The sequence below is a fragment of the Rhizophagus irregularis genome, chromosome 9, assembly GCF_026210795.1.
Source record: "Rhizophagus irregularis chromosome 9, complete sequence".
NCBI lineage: Eukaryota > Fungi > Glomeromycota > Glomeromycetes > Glomerales > Glomeraceae > Rhizophagus > Rhizophagus irregularis.
Window position 1 is genome coordinate 980672 of NC_089437.1, and position 20983 is coordinate 1001654.

At 26.6% G+C, this 20983-nt stretch overlaps 4 protein-coding genes across 4 annotated transcripts; all 4 read left to right on the top strand.

Annotated features, from left to right (window-relative positions):
- Positions 1–951: 951 nt before the first annotated feature.
- Positions 952–2267, top strand: OCT59_029237 (uncharacterized protein; the record flags this gene model as incomplete). The annotated part of the gene is made up of 5 exons (XM_025317035.2): positions 952–1188; positions 1261–1330; positions 1409–1581; positions 1644–1980; positions 2056–2267. The coding sequence occupies 5 exons, from the start codon at positions 952–954 to the stop codon at positions 2265–2267; spliced, it is 1029 nt and encodes a 342-aa protein (XP_025179190.2).
- Positions 2268–4412: 2145 nt separating this feature from the next.
- On the top strand, positions 4413–5109 carry OCT59_029238 (uncharacterized protein; the record flags this gene model as incomplete). Its single annotated transcript, XM_025331986.2, has 3 exons — positions 4413–4463; positions 4537–4610; positions 4683–5109. 3 exons carry the CDS (start codon positions 4413–4415, stop codon positions 5107–5109), a joined length of 552 nt encoding a protein of 183 aa, XP_025179191.1.
- A 4358-nt stretch (positions 5110–9467) lies between these two features.
- Positions 9468–10095, top strand: OCT59_029239 (uncharacterized protein; the record flags this gene model as incomplete). Its single annotated transcript, XM_066142479.1, has 2 exons — positions 9468–9594; positions 9806–10095. The coding sequence occupies 2 exons, from the start codon at positions 9468–9470 to the stop codon at positions 10093–10095; spliced, it is 417 nt and encodes a 138-aa protein (XP_065994573.1).
- Positions 10096–18637: 8542 nt separating this feature from the next.
- Positions 18638–20024, top strand: OCT59_029240 (uncharacterized protein; the record flags this gene model as incomplete). Its single annotated transcript, XM_025317036.2, has 5 exons — positions 18638–18919; positions 19011–19080; positions 19150–19319; positions 19388–19727; positions 19813–20024. The coding sequence occupies 5 exons, from the start codon at positions 18638–18640 to the stop codon at positions 20022–20024; spliced, it is 1074 nt and encodes a 357-aa protein (XP_025179193.2).
- Positions 20025–20983: the final 959 nt, after the last annotated feature.

Genomic DNA, 20983 nt, shown 5'->3' on the forward strand with positions numbered 1-20983 from the left:
TTAATATTATATCTCAATTTTTTGAAAAATAAAATTAAATACTGTAATTAATATAATCAGAATAATGAAAAAAATATTCGAATTTTCTTTTGTAATCGAAATTTATTTTAGTAATTTAATTGTTTATCTGTGTTAGTCTTAATATAAGCTATTTTTTATAAAATTCTAAAAAGATGTCCAACACAAGGTATACAGTATTTACGAATGTATAATAGTGTTACACTAAATTTACAATTGTGCATTTGGGTTCAGTTTTAAAGACGCAATTTTGTTTAACGTTCGACTCGTTGAAATACGTTACTGGTTTGACCCTAAGTGCAAGCTGTCGTTCGTTTTTTTCAAACTTATTTATTATATCAGATATGAAATGTTTTGTTTTAATACAAAGTTATATCCCTCTCATTTCCACAATCCCGTGTACACATACGTGTGCGATGTCAATTTTTGAAATGGATGGTTACACTTCTAATTAGGATTAGCAATATGCAGCTGTAGCGTTACTAGCGTAACACAATAGGAATGTAGAAATTATATATAACGGACTTCTTCACTTTTATTTCAGTTTTTCCTTTTGATCATTTTTCGGTGTTTAAAAAATTCTTTAATTTTTATTTTGACTAAATTTACATTGTTAAAATTATAAAAAATATACATTTTTCATTTCTTATATTCCGGTCAATATTAAAAACACATTCTGCTTTATTTCAGTATTAAAAATTATTATTAAAAAATTCATGATAATATCAAAAACAAGAAGGTCCAAACGCACCCGAAAACCTAAAGCCTAAAAGAAACACCAATCAATTACTAAAATTGTTGACCTAAAACTGCGACACGAATAAATCAGCCGTTACTTAAAATGGTTTTTTTTTTACCGCGCCATCCGCTATTTATAGATAAATTATAAAGAACAATGCACACCAACGCCAAACATTACGTAAATCACTCAATATGTATAAATTAATAATTCATAACAGCTGCGCCTCGAAGGGTGTGATACTAAAAGTAGTATTATTGGATAATGAGATAGTACAGTTAGTCCATTCTTATGACCCTCAAAACTTCAGGAATTTTACCGAGATTGCTTCCGGAGGTTCCGCCCTAGTTTATAACGTATATTGGAAAAGTACATCAAGATTCGCAATTAAAAAATACAAGAGTTTTAATAAAGAAGCTATTATTAATGAGGTGTGTTACCATACAGTTTTTGTTAATTAGCTTTTTGATGTTGTTATTGAAGAAAATGATTTTTTTTTTCAGATTTATTTAATGGGAATGGTTAACCCTCATCAAAATATAATTCAATTTTATGGAGTTACGAAATCAAAAGGTAAAATAATAAAATAATAAATTATTTGCTAAATTCATATAATATGATTAATTTACACTTTTGTTTTTTATTTTTTAGACGAAATAAATTATTCGCTTGTTCTTGAATATGCAGATAATGGAACATTAAGAAATTATTTAAGAAATATTACTATAACCTTTAAATGGATGAACCAAGTAAGATTCGCTAAAGAAATTGCGAGTGCGATTTCGTGGTTACATGATGATAAGGAAATCATACACGGAGATCTTGTAAGTTTATTCAAATTTTTATTACAATTATATATTTACGTAATTAACACACCTTTTTTTAGCATCCAAATAATATCTTAATACATAAAGATACAATAAAATTAGCAGATTTTGGACGTTCGTGTCAAAGAGGATCAGTTAGTCATACCGAAGTGTGTGGTTTAATACCCTATATGGATCCTAAATTTTTTGAAGAAAATCATTCATATGATTTAACTGAAAAATCAGATATATATAGTTTGGGAGTATTATTTTGGGAACTAACAAGTCGTTTATCACCGTTTGATTTTGAAAATAAAGATAAACTTGAAATTATTCAAGTTAAACAAGATATTCTTAATGGTAAAAGAGAAATTCCTATTCTGAACACAAATGATAAATTCGTTTCTCTTTATAAAGGTAATTATAAAAATAAAAATATAATTATATTTCTGAAGTAATAATACTTAATATAATTTTAATTCATTTAAATAGAATGTTGGCGACACAATCCAGATGAAAGACCATCTATTTGCAAAGTAATTGAAGTACTTGACAGTATTAATCCTATTGATCTTATTGATCCCAAAAATAATAATGTATCAACTAATCTTAATTCTAACAAAAGTGAGTCAACAGAAAATGAAGATTCTGACTTGCCAAGTTGTGAAGAATATGACATAAATTCCGATAGATATAATATATAGATAAATTTCATATCATTTCTTTTTTATTTTTATTTTTCGGAGTTCGGACGAACACAACCATATTTTTTCGTGTTTATTTTCCTTTTTTATTTGTAATTTCAAAATAGAAATAAAGTTTTTAACTTAAAAAAACTATTATTCAATATAATTTTAATTAAATTGATAAAATTTGTCATGTCGAAATTTACTAATTTAAATAATTTTATTAGTCGTATATCATGCTCGAAAATTTGATACTATCGTAGAATTTAATAATTAATACGTTTAAAAATTAGTCCCAAAAATATTTTTTTTAAAAAAAAAAATGGAAAATGATCTGAATAATGCGTATTTTTAGATAAAATATTTTAACAAATTTTTCAGTTAAATAAATATTTTAAATTGGATCCCATTTTATAAATATTAACAAGTGCTCTTTACTATCAAAAAACAATCATTAGTATAAAAATAATGTTTTAAGAAAATTTATATGAATTTCTCCTTGATACCGGTCAATTAAAGATTTATAGATTTGAAATTACAATTATCTAAATTATCTAGAAAAATTCATGTATGTTTTTCTTTTTCTTAATTTTGCTTATTTTAATTATTTTTTTCTCTTAGCGTTATTTCATATTTGTGAAACAAAAAAAAAATGAGTTTTTATTATCTTATGCATATGCACTAAAATCTTTAATGCACATGATAAAACGATTACGAGTGACGTTGTACTCAGATGCTAGATAGTACAAATAATATTGTCCGACTTTGATTTATAAAAAATTTAAATCGAAAAAAAGATCAAAATAAAGAAACAATCGAGGTTTATAATAAAGATAAAACTCTACAAATAAATTTAAAATCATTAACATTCATGACTAATTAAACAAGAATCCACTAGTTTGATACTTTAGTTTCAAACGTATAGTACGAGTTGCAGTAGTTATTTAGATTTATTCAAACTCAACTGTTCTTAAAAAAGAAAAAAAGGAATTAAACTAATGAATACCTTGAAATTTCCACACAGAGTGTGCCCTTCGGGCTGTCTTCGACTGAAACACTGGGCATAGGACTTTCGTCACAGTCTTGTTTACCAGTGGGTTAATTGGTCTTTATGATAGTTATTACTTTATTATTATTAAACCATTTTTAAATTTACATCTATTAAATATAGGTAACTCAGTTTTATATGTCTGTTGTCACTCAATTGTCAGATGTGATTATATAATGTGATTATTATGCTACGCCATTACGGGACTCAGGTTTATCGACGACTATGTTATTAATTCTATAATCTTAATTATGACAAAATACAACAAATGATATAAATACTCAGTGTAGTAAAAAGTAATATTTATTAATTGGATAATCAAATGATTCAGAATTATTTAATATATAAAAAACTATATTGTCCGAAGGACTACTGAAATCTCAACAGGACCCGAGTAGAATTAGCCAAAATAATCATGTAGATCGTTCCTTTTTTTAGATAGCGCAGGCCGAAATATTATTGCCTCTTTTAGATAATGACTGACATTATCATAATTCCGTTTGGACCTGACCTCTACATACAAATTTCGGGAACCGATCAGATTCAAATTTAATAATGATGTAATGATGTTTTTGATTAGTTACAATCTGTGTTACTACGTGTAAGATTAATAAAAGTTTGATTAACAAAGTCTATTGAAATCTTGATTTCTATTTTTTTTTTTTGTATGGAAGGTGAACTTTTTATGAAAATTGGTCACTCGCTTTAGAACAGTGTTGTTAAATTGCCATGTCATTTGCCCATTTTCAAATGACATTTGTCATTTCTCATACTTTTTCATAGTAAAATCGATGTCATTTAATATCATTTGATGTCATTTCAATGTCATTTCAGTGTCATTTGACAACACTGCTTTAGAAAAAGCATTTTTAAAATATACTTGGACACATCACGCAAAGAATAGTATTTTTGCAAGAAAACTTTCACCGAAATTAGCTGAAGACATATAGGGGTAGTTTGGAAACTCAAGAGTGCGACGGTAGAGAACCTGAACTAAAAATTATCCAGCAGAAGTTTACAGGAAAAATTATTCGTGTAGTTGTAAATAAAAGCGTTTCTCCTTGGAGGGTGGTGACAGTTTATGATACATCGCAAATTAATAGATATTGGTTAAAATGTTGACAAGTGAATATCAAAGTGTTACAATTATTCCCGAGCAAATACAGGTATATTTGTGGGTTAGTTTATTTTTTCCATTTTGTTTAATTTACTCATTTATTTATTTTGCAATATTTACAGGATCAAGACAACTTGAAGGAACAGGATAAACAAACAAGTCGTAAATCTAAAACTGCTAACATTAATTTGATCTCGTATGTATACTAAATAATTTAATATAAAAACTGCGTACATCACCATTCTAACATCTATATGTTGTTTAATAGTTTAAATAATGAAATTATTCCATTCTATAAATATTACGAGGACGCAGATATTGTTTCAATCTATTTTATAAAGCCTACATTTGGTTATATAAACCATTCCGAAGAGGCTGTAAATAATACAGTTCTTATTTCTTACGACAATGAGGATAGGATAGTTTCCGTTGATATTTTTACAGCATCAAAAACTTTATCTTGTCATTTGCTCGATACACAAAGTGAAGTAGATGATAAACCACCTTTGCTTCTCCATTCTACTTATCATGAAATTAATGATGAGCTGAGACTTTACTTTAATAATTCTATCTCAACTAATATTACCTTTTTCAAATCTGAGGAAGAAGATATTAAAGTAGCAATGGACGATTCGAAAAGAGTTACAGCACTATTATTTTGTAATTCTAGTAAGAAGATATGCAGAGGTAAATAATTTGCTGAAGAAGTTTGCTATATTTTTTATTCGCATAATGGTAAGTAATGAACATATAAGAAAAACTTTTTGATTTTTTTTATATTACTGGTCTAATATAATAATGTAACAATAGATTCATGATTCTGGCTTTTCCTAATAACACTTGGATTTAACTATTCATAGAAAATTTCATTACAATGTTATTTCTCATCTAATAAATGTAGTAGTAACTGCTGATTCAATAAAACAAAATTTGCAATCAAACGTTTATAATTTTTTTTCGTATTAATTATTAATAAAATGACATTTGTATTTGAATTGAAGTTGATGGTTAATAAAGCTAGCGAAGATTCAAAAGAAAGACAAATTTTTCAGATGTCACGTTCACATGATACTGCTATTGCCTTGATCTCACCGACATACAAGAAAGAGCATAACCAAGACAGGTATCATCGTTAATATCAGTTAATGGTTAACAAATTTGTCGCTAAAAAAGTGGGTACTTATGTATATCGTTTCTTAAATATAAAGAAAACCAATCAGGAAGTTTAAAAGTCCTCAAGAACAACCCTAAGAAAATAGAGAATAAATGAAGTTATTTTTCGTTTTCTAAAATAAATTTTAGCAAAAACACACCAATGAAATTCTTTATTAAAAAAAAAAATTTCAAGTCAAAATTCTCGATACACTTATTAAAAAAACTATTTTTAATAAAATTTCCTATTAAGATTTCTAAACAAAATTCTCCATCAAAAAAAATAAAAAAATTTAGCAAACAATTCTCTAATGAAATTCTCAATCAAAAAAAAATATCCCCGATTAAAGAAATTTTCTAACGAAAATCTTCCATCAAAAAACACATTTTCCCTATTAAAAAAAATTCAAAGATTCTTACCACCTATTAAAAAATTCTCAAAAGAATTTCTATATCAAAAAAAAACTCCTCTCCTATTAAAAAAAAATTCTTAACGAAATTCTATCAAAAAAAAAAAATCTCACTTGTATTTTCTAACGAAATTATCTATCAAAAAAAAATCTTCCCTATTAAAAAAATTCTTCAAATAATTTTCTACAAAAAAAAAAAAAAAAAATCTCTCCTGTTAAAAAAAATTGTTCCAACAAATTAAGGATACGTCAAAAAAAAAATCTTATTCAAAAAAAAAAATTCTCCAATGAAATTTCTATCAAATAAAGTTTTTAACGAAATTATCCATCAAAAAAAAAAAAAAAAACTCAGAAATGTCCCTATCAATGAAAAAATTTTCTAACGAAATTTTTTATCAAAAAAATCTTTTTATTAAAAAAAATTCCCAAAGAAATTCTATCAAACCAAAGCCTTTGCCTATATTAAAAATAAAAATTCTCTACAAAATTTGTTTATAAAAAAAAAGCCAATAAAAAAAAATTATTCGTGTAAAATTTAAAAAAAAAATTTTTTTATAAAACTTAAAAACATATTATGATCGACAAAATATCAACCCTGTGCTGACAAAGAAACTAATTTTTGACACAGATAAAATTATCGAGTATAGTTGGATTAAATCAAACACAGTTGGACAAAACATCAAGCACAGATGGACAAGCACAAATGGATAAAAACATAAAGCACGGACGGATAAAAATGTCAAGCATGGTCGGATAAAACCATCAAGCATGAACAGATAAAAATATCAAGCACGTACAAGCACGGACAGATGAATATCAAGCATGAACAGGTAAAATGTCAAGCGCGGTGTCAATCCATGCTTGATTTTTCACCTGCCCAATGCCAGTCCAAAATCGGCTTGCCATAATTATATAGATTATATTGTTGACCATTCTTAGCAAGCAAATACAAATAACGCCATATTAATACATTCCCACACAATATCGATATAGTTATTTACAACCAAATATGGTTTGCTATAGAAGTATATAAAAGTTTAAGTCTATATGTAAGTCTAATATTAAATCAGTATTTCGCCATATCTATTACAATTAAATTGATACAATCAAATTATTAATCAGTTTCGCCAGATTGATAGAATCAAATTTATTATTTAAAGAGAAATAATTTCGTTTTTTTCATAATCTCTATATTAAAATACAATACGTTGTATTAGCATATTTTATTATTTTTATATGTTTTATATAACAAATATTCCTATTATGATATAACAGATAATACGCTTTTTACAATTATTAGTATTAGAAAAGTATAATTTATTAGTAAAAATTTTTACTAATATATAATCGACACAACTTTATTTAATAAATAAATGTGACAAAAAAAAAAATAAAGAAATCGGTAAATAATATTTAATGCATCGAAAAAGTATATTAGATTAATTGTTTCGGCTAATTTTCGATGATATTTCCTATCTATTTTATCTATTTAAGACATCGTCACGACTTCGAAAAGACTAAGAAAAAGCCTGTAATCGGTGGTTCCACGAGATAGTCCGCGATAGTCACGTGTCTGATACTAGATCGTTGACGATGATATAATAAAACATTTTTATGGATATCCAACTGTTTTTATCGTATGTTGCCGAATTAAATAGATAATGTCATGAGGTCAGTGTCCTACCTATAAAAGGGATAAAAAATGAAACCTATCCATAGAAATCCATGTTAAAATTCATTTTTTCGTTTATTGAAAGAAATCTATCGGACGTTTAACCGAAAAACCATAGAGATGCATTTTTACTTACGGTGTGATTTATGAGATGTTTTAATAAATACAAGAAAAATACTAGACTCCGCTACATTAAATTAATAATAACAGTTCCAATCTCATTAGCCATATGCGCAATGGATTCCATTGTAATTGGTCAATATTTCTTGCAAGCAAGACACAAATATCAATTATATCATACATAAAAATTTTATTTTAGTGATGAATGAATAAGCAAAACTTAAAATCAAGTTAAACCATATCGATATTCTTTATTGATAGTTTGAGTGAAGGACACAATACTGTACATTATGTACTGTTAAGTGATGAATTATTAGAAGAAAATTGATGACGTATTAGATGCATTGGGTTATAATTAGGAAGTTGTGGATATGGTAAAATAGTTGAATTATTTGGAATTCGTTGAGTAGCCATTGTTTCTATCAATCAAAAAATGTTCATATTGACATTTTTTTCTTTTAATTGAATTAAAGATATTATATTGTTCTCCTTTTTTTTTTAGATTAGTCAAATATCTTTATCACAATCCTTTTTTTTCAATTCAAAATTTTTTTTACTAGGTTAAAATAAGGAAGTGATTTCCTTCTCACTTTTAATGAGAAAATCAATTGTAAATAGTGATCTGCGGATTCGGATACATAATAAAAAAATTTAATTATATATAAAAAAAAATAAAATGTTTTTTTACGAAAAGAGAAAAAGGTAATCAAAAATGGAAAGATGTTTCCTTTTTTATTTTATGATTTTTTTTTTCAACATAATTTTGACTTTTCACCCAAATTTGGATTTTGGTTAGATTGAATGCACACTAACTAATCTATAAAAATGTACAAATTTTCATTTCGAGATATGAACTAATGCATTCCAGGATATGATCATTATTATTATTTCGGCAAAAAAAAAATCTATCGAATTATTTGATAAGGAGGTTAATTATAAGGAGGTTAATAATTAAATAATTCCGATCTTCTCTTTTTTTGTTTAATTGATTTTTTACGATGAAACAGTTACTATTTTTTCAATAATAAAATAAAACAGTTTTTTATAAAGTTCATTATAAGAATTTTTTATTATTTCAATAAATATAAATTGATTCAGTTCTCTTCTCTTGCTATGTTTGATCATCGAATCAATTTTTATGATCATACTAAAGTTATGTATGTCACAATAAGTGATACAATAAAATTATTTAAAATACGCCAAACTATTTTATCAATTAATCACAAAGCCATATGTAAACTTCCTACTGAATAATAATAAATAATTTTTTTTCATAATGAACCAGACTTTCAATTGTTCTTAAAAAAGAAAAGTAAAAAAAACGACGTGGAAAAATGGGGTGAGTGCTGGGAAAAGGGACTAAATTGAAATTTTTTTCTCATCTGATCCAAACCATTTGTTATTTTAAAAAAAAATTTTTGTCAATTTTATCCCAAATAAGTGATATTGCTCCTCCCTATACAATAATATATAAATAAAAACATAAATCAAATCTCTCCAGAAAATCGTTTTTTTCATTCGATTTTACTTCTTACAATCAAACTAAAATACCAAAATATGTCTGATATTTACAAAAAGATCAATGAACTTAGTCTTAAAAAAAAAGAAATTATTAATCTAAAAAGTTATCTAGTTGGAAGTCAAGAATTAAGAGAACAATCTAATTAAACTTTAAATATGATGGTAACAATTAAAAACAATGAACTATCTCATATGTGGAATAGATATTCATTCAACAGTACAATTACAATTGGCCCTTGCAAGTTGTGAATCAAAAGAAGAAGAAAATGGTATCCTACAAATTTTTTTTCATAATACTCTGCGTGGTATGTTATCGAATAATTTTATAAAATATTTGCCGTTATTATTGTTTGTGATGCTACGGCTAAACTTTTTTTGTTCTTTATCACATGCCTGTGGATTTCAAGGTAAGGCTTTTGCGTCATAATGATTGGTCAACTCAAATGTGACGCACTAACCTTTTCTGCGTTATCTGATTGTCATATTTGCTATGATAATATTTCTCTTAAATTTCAGGTCATGATAAAAAGAGACTTCGTGTAAAAGAGCCTGGAAGCAGTATACTGCTGGCTGCTGCTGATAATAATACTGTAGAACTGTCATCTATTATTTATGAAATGCTCATGAGCAATAAGTATAAGCCCGATCCTCATTCAGAATTCACTTCTTTGTTAAATGTAAAAGTCAGCAGCAAAATTACCACGAAAAATCTTGGTCAACCGCCCAAGCATTTTATAGAAGGTTACCAGGAAAAGCAATTTTTCATCACTGAACAAATGATAGCAAATTTGGAAAAGTTTGGATAAATTCAGCAAGCATTCGATCAAAAGAATTTGTCTGGCCCCATTGGTCTTATATCGCATGGTTTCTCACTGCAAAGGCATATGCTCATAACTCCCTTGTGCTTTATATATATTGCTGATGCATCTGATCTAGACTGCGATGAAAGTATGTCAGTGTTTTTTTGCACTTAACAAGGATATTTTGGCCTTTACCGATCTTGGTGAGTTAATGATAGCAGTCACTGAAGATGATCCAGATTCAGTCATAATAAAAAGATGCTTTTCTCAGATTTTCTCAGGACTACTCAAGCAAGAATTGCCTCGTAAAACGTTTTTTATCATGATGAGCATGAAGCACTTTTAAACAATGAAACTCTGGTACTTGAACGACTTAAATCTTTGCAATCCTTGACGAATCTTAACTTTTGGGATGAGGCAAAGAATGGAACACGTGTGATTTATACGGGTACAACTCACGCACGATTCGAGAAAGTTTACCTTAAAAACAGAATGCAAGAATAGGTAATTTTTACTGTTCCAATGTCATTAAAAGTTGACAATTGAGATCTTCTCCAAACTCCACACAACCGTCCTTAGTCATATGCCTAGCATCAAGGAAGAGATTCTGAGGACAACCATCACGTGAATTGGTAATTTTAGCTAAGATAATTGGAAAACGTTCCTATACCCTAGAAGGTGTTAAGTCTATACTGAAGCACAAGCAAGGAATACCGGTGTAAACAGTCTTATGACGCTGCAAAAACTCATTATAATTCCCTTCCGATAACTTCAAAAGATGAAACTCGTCTGGCTCTTGTAGACATATTTCTAACAAGCAGCCCTCAACCCACTGCACGATTCGATTGGTGATTCCTGGACTTTGGAATAGTGTACCGAGTCAAGAACGAACATGAGGAGTTGCACAATCTGATCTGTCCGGCTGCTATGGAAGCGTTATTAGATTTATATAAATTCTGTCCACTATCTGAAGCATATATAAATGCTCTTATTCAAGATAAGATGAACGGAAATCAATTTGGAGCCGTCCTGTTTCAACTTTCAACAGCTTATGCGACTACCTAAAATAATACTTGAAACAACAGACCTCGCCGGAGAAACCAAATTTGGATATCAAGGAGTTCAGGTTTCTCCAGAATCCACCTGAAAAGTATGACAAGAATGTCATAGTGCGATGCTACATGGGATATCCGCGGTTTGATTTTATCCTTGGGTATAAATTCTTTCAAGTGTCAGTTAGCAACTTTATTACCATGACAAAGATTCTGCAAAGATTGAGCTTTCGTTTCAGTGGAGTAAGTGGAGTAAGTGGAGTAATGGAAAAAATCAAATAGAGGAGTACCTAGATGCTGTTTTTTGTGGTACTCATGAGGCAAAAATCGATAAAACGATAAAATACATCAAGAATGCTGCTAAGGAAGTTAAGAGATTCATTTGTCTTTATTTCTCAAAAACATGTGAGCGATATCAGCTCTTGTTCGAAGAGATCTCAAAGCGAATTTTTATTGTTTTATAAGGTTAGTTTAATTTGTATTTTATTGTAAAAATATCTTGTATTCGTTTGCATTTGTTTAATAGTTATGTATGGTATGATGAATCAGGAAAAAATAAAATTGCACGCGATTTTATATAAAGCAACGATGGAGAGTCCCTAGTTTTTATCGTCTTTATATGCTCGAAATATATTAATGGCTTATTGCATATAAAGCTAACATATACAATACTTAGTACTTTTATTACTTTTATTGTAATATTTACACATCATTGTGGAAACAAGACCCGAGAAAGAGTTTATTATTTAAAAAAAGTCCGAGTCGTAATATCTCAAATTTGATTTACCGACCCATAAATTTATAGGCACGGTTATGAGTTATCTACATTATGAAACTAATTTATTCTTGGCATATTTATTGTAGTATTTTAATTCATTGTGGAAACAAGAAAATAAGACGGATATAACTTATTAATTATATCACATAAAAATTATTTTACTTTCAATTATAAAAAGATATAAACTAAGTTGAAAAAACACATAATCTACTAGTCTTTGAATTTGCATGGGGGTTGTTACACTTTTTACACTTTACAGGTTTCCATCCTGTCGATATATTTATAAATGATCTAAATGTTTATATATACGGAGGTCATGTTTCGGTGTTTAAAAAATTACATTTCTTTTTTTTTTGTGGTTATATTTACGTTTATATTAAAAATTAATTTCTTTAATTTGAGTTATGCAAAGCGCCTAATATCACAATCCTAATTAATTAATAATTCCGATTATGACAGCTGCGCCTCGAAGAGTGTGATACCAAAAAATGGACTAAAGGTATTGAAAATATTATTGGATGACGAGATATTACAAATATTTCATTGTTATGCCCTGAGGTTGCTTCAGGAGGATCTGCCTTGGTTTACAATGTATACTGAAAAAATATATCAAAACTCGCAATTAAAAAATTCGACAAGAATTTTAATCAGAACACAATTATTAATGAGGTGTGTAATTCAATATAATCAAAAAAAACCCCCCGTTGTTTTTACGCCTTGGAGTATCGTGATTTGGAATCTTTAAATTAATTGGACGAAATTAAATTTAAAAATTTATTGATTTATATAAAGTAATGGTCATTAAAAAAATTATTATTATTACATATATATATTGTATGTATGAACATAATATTATGTAGTATAACCCCTTATATTTATCTGTTATTATATCGGCCAATTTTAATTATTTTTTATTGTTGTTAATACGTTTATTTATTATTTCTCATATATTATTACATGTCCTTTATAAAACTAATTAATCAAGAATATTAAATAAAAATGATTTCATTAATAGAATATTAAGACCCATCTAATTATATTAATTTTTAAAATTATTAATAAAAGTAATGATGTATAGAATATTAGAAATGTTCAGAGATTCATTTTACATTTTTTACCCTTATACCGAACATTTAAAAAAAGAAAATAACAATTTGTTAATAAATTTCATTATAATAAATAAGAACAATAAAAATAAAAAAAAATAGTTTTTATTTACCGTTATCTATACTCAGAGAGACTAAAAAAAACTCCATAACTCGAAAAGTGTATGAATCTTCGCATTGTCTCAGCTTTTCATTTAACCTAAAAAAATAAAAATAAAAATAAACAGTTAGTAATGTTTAAAAAATAAAAATAAAAATAAACAGTTAGTAATGTTTATTAATATAAGAAAAATTAAAAACATTTTCTTTTACTTACCGGCATTCCACATGACCACAATGACCACATCTATAAAAACTCAAAAACCTGTTAAAAAACGAACAATTAGTAATGTTCGTCAAATTAAATAAAAAACCAAAAAATTTAATTTTACTTACCGGTATTCACTATTTTCTATTTACCCATCTTCACGTCCAGAGACTTGAAAAAAATACCTAGTATATTTAGTTAGAATTTAATTAGAATTTAATTTTTATTTTTTTTACTGCGTCCGCAATTGACGTTAAACTATGCGCAGTTATTTTTTTAATTTTATTATGGAATTATTTTTGTTTATATTGGCTGAGAAATTTGATGTAAAAAATAGAATTTAACGGGATCGGAGATGAGTTTTATTGGTCATATTTATTTTGTACAACATTATCTTAGAAAAATTTTCGCGGCTTTTTTCAAGAAAAAAAGTGTAAAATTAATTCTTATCAAGTATAGTCCTTTTCACTTTATAAAAATTTTTTTTTTATTAAAATAAGTGAATAAATTATTTATTATTTTAGAAATTTAACAATAAATCTTCGTGTTATTTATATAATTTAATAATAGTAATAAAAAGATAATTTTTATAATGTATTAATTGGAAAAGCCTTGTTCTTATTCAAAACTTGATAGTTCACCTTTATACTCCCAAGGTTGTAAATAAATTTTATATTTAATATAAAAAACGCGTTTTTATTTTCACAACAAAATAAAATACAATAAATAAAAAAGAATATTATATATTCAAGGTGAAATTACTGGAAAAAACACGCAAATACAAAACAGTTGGGATGAGAAGTAAGAACTGTGAAAAATACTATTGTAGTACAAAGTCACGTTACCGAAAATTCTTTGGTGGGGTAGTTCATAGACAATGGAAATACACGTGAGGGATATATAACAATGGGTACGAATTTTGATTATAAAAAGTCAATTAACGATCGATTAAAGTGATCGATAATCATACACTATAAGTTTATATTCTGATAAAAGATCATTTTCTATAGTATAGTTATCGTTATACAAGAAACATTATTTATTGAAATTTGAAAAAATACTTTTCGTCTGAAGTCCGCTCAATGTCTATTTTGCGGTTCCTATAAAGTGTAAACTGTAAAATTTCGTTTTTCCGATCCATATTTGAAGTTTTGAACTTGAACCTTTAAATATATTGTACATATATGATCCGCATCTATATATTTTAAATTTGACAGATCGCTTAGTCAACGTTAAGTATTCAATTACATTAAAAAAAATCTATTATTTTTTAAGTGGTGATTCGCCGGAGAAGTAGAGAATGTTCTTATTTCTTTCGGAGCAAGGGAAGTGTCAGTTTTTAGCTCCCCCGTCCTCTATGAAACGGAAAGGTATTTCTATTTTTTCGATTCCGGCTAGTTATTTGACTTAATTTCCTATCTGCTTTTCTCAACTACATATGTCTAGATAGAAAGCGAACATGAGTGGTAAAATAATGTTTTAGATACGAAGGATAGAACTTTATTCGCTAATCACCACTTAATAATGTTAATGTAGAAGTAGCGTAGACACAAATAATGGGTTTGGTACGAAATCCCGAAACTCGAAAACCCGACAGTACATTATCCCGAACTCTAAATTTCGAAATGGCAAAATCTCGAAATGCCATAATCCTGAATTGTCAAAATCCGAATTGTTATAATCCCGAATTTTATAATCCCGACACCCCCATAATATTGATTTTCTTTCTTTTATTAATAAATTTCAAGATTTTTCGTTTCGGTATTTTGAATTTCGGGATTATGAAGTGTCGGACTTATTTCGAGATTTTGCCATTTCGAGATTTATAATGTACTGTCAGGTTTTCGGGTTTCGGTATTTTGTACGGATCCCCATTTCAATGTCATTTGCTACGCATGTAATGGATGTTTGAAACTCCATATCAAAAAAAAAAACATTTGATTGGTCGATCAGTCAAGTAAAAAATTAATTGTATATCGATCAATTAGTCGATCATTAATCCCTACAAACGAATCAACATTACATCCGAAATTTCAATCAAAAAATTCATAAATAATTAATTGCGCGTTTGATATGCTCAACATCACGAACTTTGCTAAAAGCAAATTTTAAAAATGAGACATAAAAATTAATTAGTCTATATATATAACGTCTGTTCAGAATGGTTGATAACTTAGTTTTGAAAAAAAAATTATTTTTGTTTTTATATCACGCTCCTTTCTTTATTCCTTAAATCTTCTGTTCTGGATAACAGTAAATTTGGTTTTACCATTGATTTTTAACTCATATTGATTACCCTACCATCCTACCTTACAAAAGCGATGAAATTTTTTCTTTGGCTTCTCATTATCCATTTTATCGTCTGTAATATGCTGGTTCATGCATTACCTGCTCATGAAGGTTAAAATCAATTCTTTTCTTTCGCAAATATTCGAGTTTCTCATATTTAATGCTTGATTGAAATTTTATCGATAGATTTCCGCCTCATGGAACGTTGTAATATTATTATCAACAGGCGCCTTAGTACTAGGGATTGTGATGAGCAAAAACTTAATGAAGATTGTTCTCAAGAATGTGCACATGGTCCGAAATGTAGGGAGGATCCGATCTCTCACACTTTTTCTTGTAAAGACAACTAGATAAGTATTAATTGGCACTAAAATCGAAAAGGTCCATCATATGAAAACATTTTTTTATCAATAGATGAAATATTTTTATACATTTATAGCTTGAATTTTGTTTTTTTTTTTTTCGCAAAAATTAAAATGAATTTTTTTCACTTATGTAACTTTCAAATTTTTATTTTTGAGTTCCTGAATAAAAATAATCAGAAAGTCTTTAAATATAATTCTGTTCATTTCCAGTCGATTGCATTTTTCGGTTGCAAATTGAGTTTGATTTGGTTCAAATTTCGAACGCGTTGATAATTCAATAATTTTTATTACTTACTCATGGTATTACTTATTTAAAATAAATGTCACATAAACGTAAAGAATTACAGCACACTATACCCTACATACAAAGGTATCCATACACTACATGTTACCCGGATTTTGGATGGTGTAATACTTTATATGGATCCTAAATTTTTTGAAGAAAATCATTCATATGGTTTAACTGAAAAATCAGATATAAATAATTTGGGAGTATTATTCTGGGAATTAACAAGTCGTTTATCACCGTTTGATTTTGAAAATAAAAATCATCTTGAAATTATTCAAATTTTAAAAGCAAGATATTCTTAATAATAAGCTGAGAGAAACCCCTATTCCAAGCACAAATGATAAATTTGTTTCGCTTTATAAAAGTATGAATAAAAGTATAAATTTCTGCAATAAGATTTAATATAATTCATTTATATAATAGAATACGGCAACATGAACGGCCATATTTTAACCAAGTAATTCAAGAACTTGACAGTTTTAATCCTATTGATCCTATTGATCGCGAAAACAAAAATATATTAACTGGTCTTAATTCTAACGAAAGTGAATCAAGTTGTGAAGAATATGACATAAACTCCGATAAATACAATATAAATGTTTATAGATAATTTCATATCATTTCTTTTTTATCTATTTTCGGACGGAATTTTCGTGTTTATAGATTATTATTTTCTTTATATTTGTAATTTTTAAAAATAAAAATAAAAAATTTACTTAAAAAACTATTCAAAATAATTTTAAATTAAAATAATTAATAAATTGATATCATAACAAATGGATTAATTTTTATTAATCAAAAAATATTAATATTGGTAAACGAAAATATTTAAGTTGGGTCACATTATAAATATTAAATAATTTGTATTAATATTAAAAAAATAATAAAATAAAATAAAGTTTTAGGAAAATTTATATGAATTTTCCCAATTAAAGATTACTAAATTGAAAATTACAATTATATAGGGAAATTATAGTTTTTCATAGTTATACTTATTTTAGTTCTTTTTTTTTTTATTTTTATCGACTTGCCAACATATTATTTTTATCATTTCAACCGTATCACTTTTAATCGTATCGCTTTATAAACAACTGTTTAAAGCAGTTTTTAATGCTTACCGTTCGTTATTTTATAATTTGTAAATATTGTAAATACGTCCAAATTCAATTTAAAATTAATTTAACTTCTCCTATTTTTAGAGTTTTGAATTCCGAGCTTTAATAATATTTTATTTAAATGATCCTTACATTCTTTTAAGATTCAGCGCGAAGAGATAATAAATATATTACTATTTTTGAATAACCTACATTAAAGACCAATTCCACCATTAATAAAATTATTATTATATAAATATTACAAACTCTTTAATTTCTTTGATTTTAATAATAGTAAATCCTACTTTGATGATTTAACTTAACAGCAATACTTACATATTTGTAATCATTAACCAATTATTCGTTATTCGTGAACTGTATACTCAAAAAATAAATTAGTGTCAATAATTCTTAATAAATTATTTTATTGAAAGTATTATTAAAATTTAAAAATCTTTGTAACCAACTTGACAATGATATGATTTTATATGTAAAAAAAGTATTTTTTATTATTTAATCAATTAAACAAATTTTATAACAAAATCATCAAGTGTATCGTATAATTAATTTCAAATGGAAAAAAACGAGCGAATCGAAGAATAATTACAATTATAGTCAATTTTTATTTTTCTTAAAAGATCCAAAAAAATGATAGAATATAAATTATTCAAATTATTTTAGTTGATTAACAGTTATTAATAATGTTAATGTTTTTAAATAAGTATTTATTTATATCTTGATCTTTTAAAATAAATAAAAAATAACCACAATAGTGAAAAAAACCTCGAAATCGAATGTAAAGACATTTTTTCTAAAATGGCCACATGATTTTCAAACCAATGTAATACAGCTGTAGCGTAACACAGCATGTGGGTGAAATTTCATGTAATAACGGATTTCATTATTTCATTCTAGTGTTTTTTAAATTTTTATTTCTTTTATTTTTATATTTAACACATCGTTAAAATTATTTCATTTCAAATTTCTAGTGTTAAAAAACTACCTTCTCATTTCCCTTAGTCGTCATATTTAGGTATCAAAAAATCATCATCCTTTTATTCCGGTCAATATTAAAAACATATTTTGCCGTTATTGAGCTATTTCCAGCGTTAAAAAAATTATAAGTTAAAAAAAATTTTATAATTAACTTACATTCCAAAACGAAAGACACTCAAGAAAAAACTGCGCCACAGCAAAAGAACCCGATATTTAAATGGTTTTTTTTTATCGCTGAGGACAAACTTTGTTGGTGGGCGTAAAACCAGTATATGCATGCGACAAACGCCGTACATTACGTAAATCACTTAATATGTATAATTAATAATCCACGCTTCAAGGAATGTGTTACTAAAAATAGACTAAAGGCATTAAAGATATTATTGGATGATGAGGTATTACAAATAATTTATGACTCTCAAGACTTTAAGAATCTTACTGAAATCGATTCTGGAGGATCCGCCTTGGTTTATGATGTATATTGGAAAAGTACATCAAGATTCGCAATTAAAAAATTCAACAAAAGTTCTAATAAAGAATCCATTATTAATGAGGTGTGTTACCGACTTACCGATACAGTTTTTGTTATTAACTTTTTTGATCTTTGCTTCTTATTTACAATAATAATAATAATATACTTTTCAGATTCATTTAACGGGAATGGTCAGTTCTCATCAAAACATAATTCAATTTTATGGAGTTACGAAATTAAAAGGTAAACATTAATAAATTATTTAGTAAATTTATATAAAGTTATTTATTTACACTTTTGTTTGTATTCTAGATGAAATGAATTATTCGCTTGTTCTTGAATATGCAGATGGTGGAACATTAAGAAATTATTTAAGGAATACTATAACTTTTGAATGGGACATCCAATTAAGATTTTCTAAAGAAATTGCGAGTGCGGTTTCGTGGTTACATGATTATAAGGAAATCATACACGGAGATCTTGTAAGTTTATTCAAATTATGATATTATTATTACGATTATTTATTTACGTAATTAACACACCTTTTTAGCATCCAAATAATATCTTAATACATAAAGATACAATAAAATTAGCAGATTTTGGACGTTCATGTCAAAAAGGATCATCTAATCATACCGAAGCAGTGTGTGGTGTAATACCTTATATGGATCCTAAATTTTTTGAAGAAAATCATTCATATCGCTTAACCGAAAAATCAGATATATATGGTTTAGGAGTATTATTTTGGGAACTAACAAGTCGTTTATCACCATTTGATTTTGAAAATAAAAATAAACTTGAAATTATTCAAATCAAGCAAGATATTCTTAATGGTAAAAGAGAAATTCCTATTCCAAACACAAATGATAAATTCGTTTCTCTTTATAAAGGTAATTATAAAAATATAAATATAATTACTATATTTCATGAAATAATATTTAATATAATTAATATAATTTTAATTCATTTAAATAGAATGTTGGCGGCACAATCTAGATGAAAGACCATCTATTTGCAAAGTAATTGAAGTACTCGATAGTATTAATCCAATTGATCTTATTGATCCCAAAAACAATAATGTATCAACTGATCTTAATTCTAACGAAAGTGAGTCAACAGAAAATGAAGATTCTGACTTGCCAAGTTGTGATGAATATGACATAAATTCCGATAGATATAATATATAGATAAATTTCATATCATTTCTTTTTTTTTTATTCTTCGGACGAAGTTTTTCGTGTTTATAGATTATTATTTCCTTTTTAGTATTTGTAATTTCAAAATAAAAATAAAGTTTTAAAAAACTAAATAATTTTAATTAAAATTGATAAAACTTGTCATACCGAAATTTACTAATTAAATAATTTTATTAATCGTATACAGTATTTATGATCGATAAGTTGTCAAAGAAAATTGGCCCGTCTACACGCTTCGCTCCGTCAAGAAGACATAATCAATGGAGGTAAACATGGATATATAGAATTGAACCAAGAAAATACGATGAAGATAAAAAATTAGAAAACTCGAAAAAACATATTAAAAATAGTTAAAATTAAATAAAAATAGGAAAACATAAGGTAACGTATTTAGGATAGGTAGTTTTAGAAAAATTTTTAGATAGATTAGGTTAGCATCATAATTGGATAAGTCAAAATTTAATTTAGCTTTTGTTAGAAGATGACTCAACAATGTAATTAGTCGTTTTAAAATTTTTAACGATAGCTCTACAAATAATTCTGTTTTTGTTTTTGTTTTAGTTGATTAGGTATAGAAATAGTTAATTTAGAAAATCTTTGGTTACGTTTATCCTCGCCTCGGTTAGATAACCCTGGCTTTGGTATGGAGGGATTCATTGTCGAAAGATAGTGAATTTCAATGTATGATTGTTATAATTATTATGTATTATGATGCGTTATATATACTAATAAAATTAACTAAATACGTTTATCAAAAAAAAAAAAAAGATATATTATGATACTATGAATTTAATAATTAGTTTATACACAATTTTTTTTTTAAAAAAAAAATATGTGAAATGATCCGAATCATGAGTATTTTAGACAAATAATATTTTAACAAAATTAATAAAATTTATTTTAAATATATTTTTTTTATTTTTTTATATACGGTAATAATTCCTTTGCTT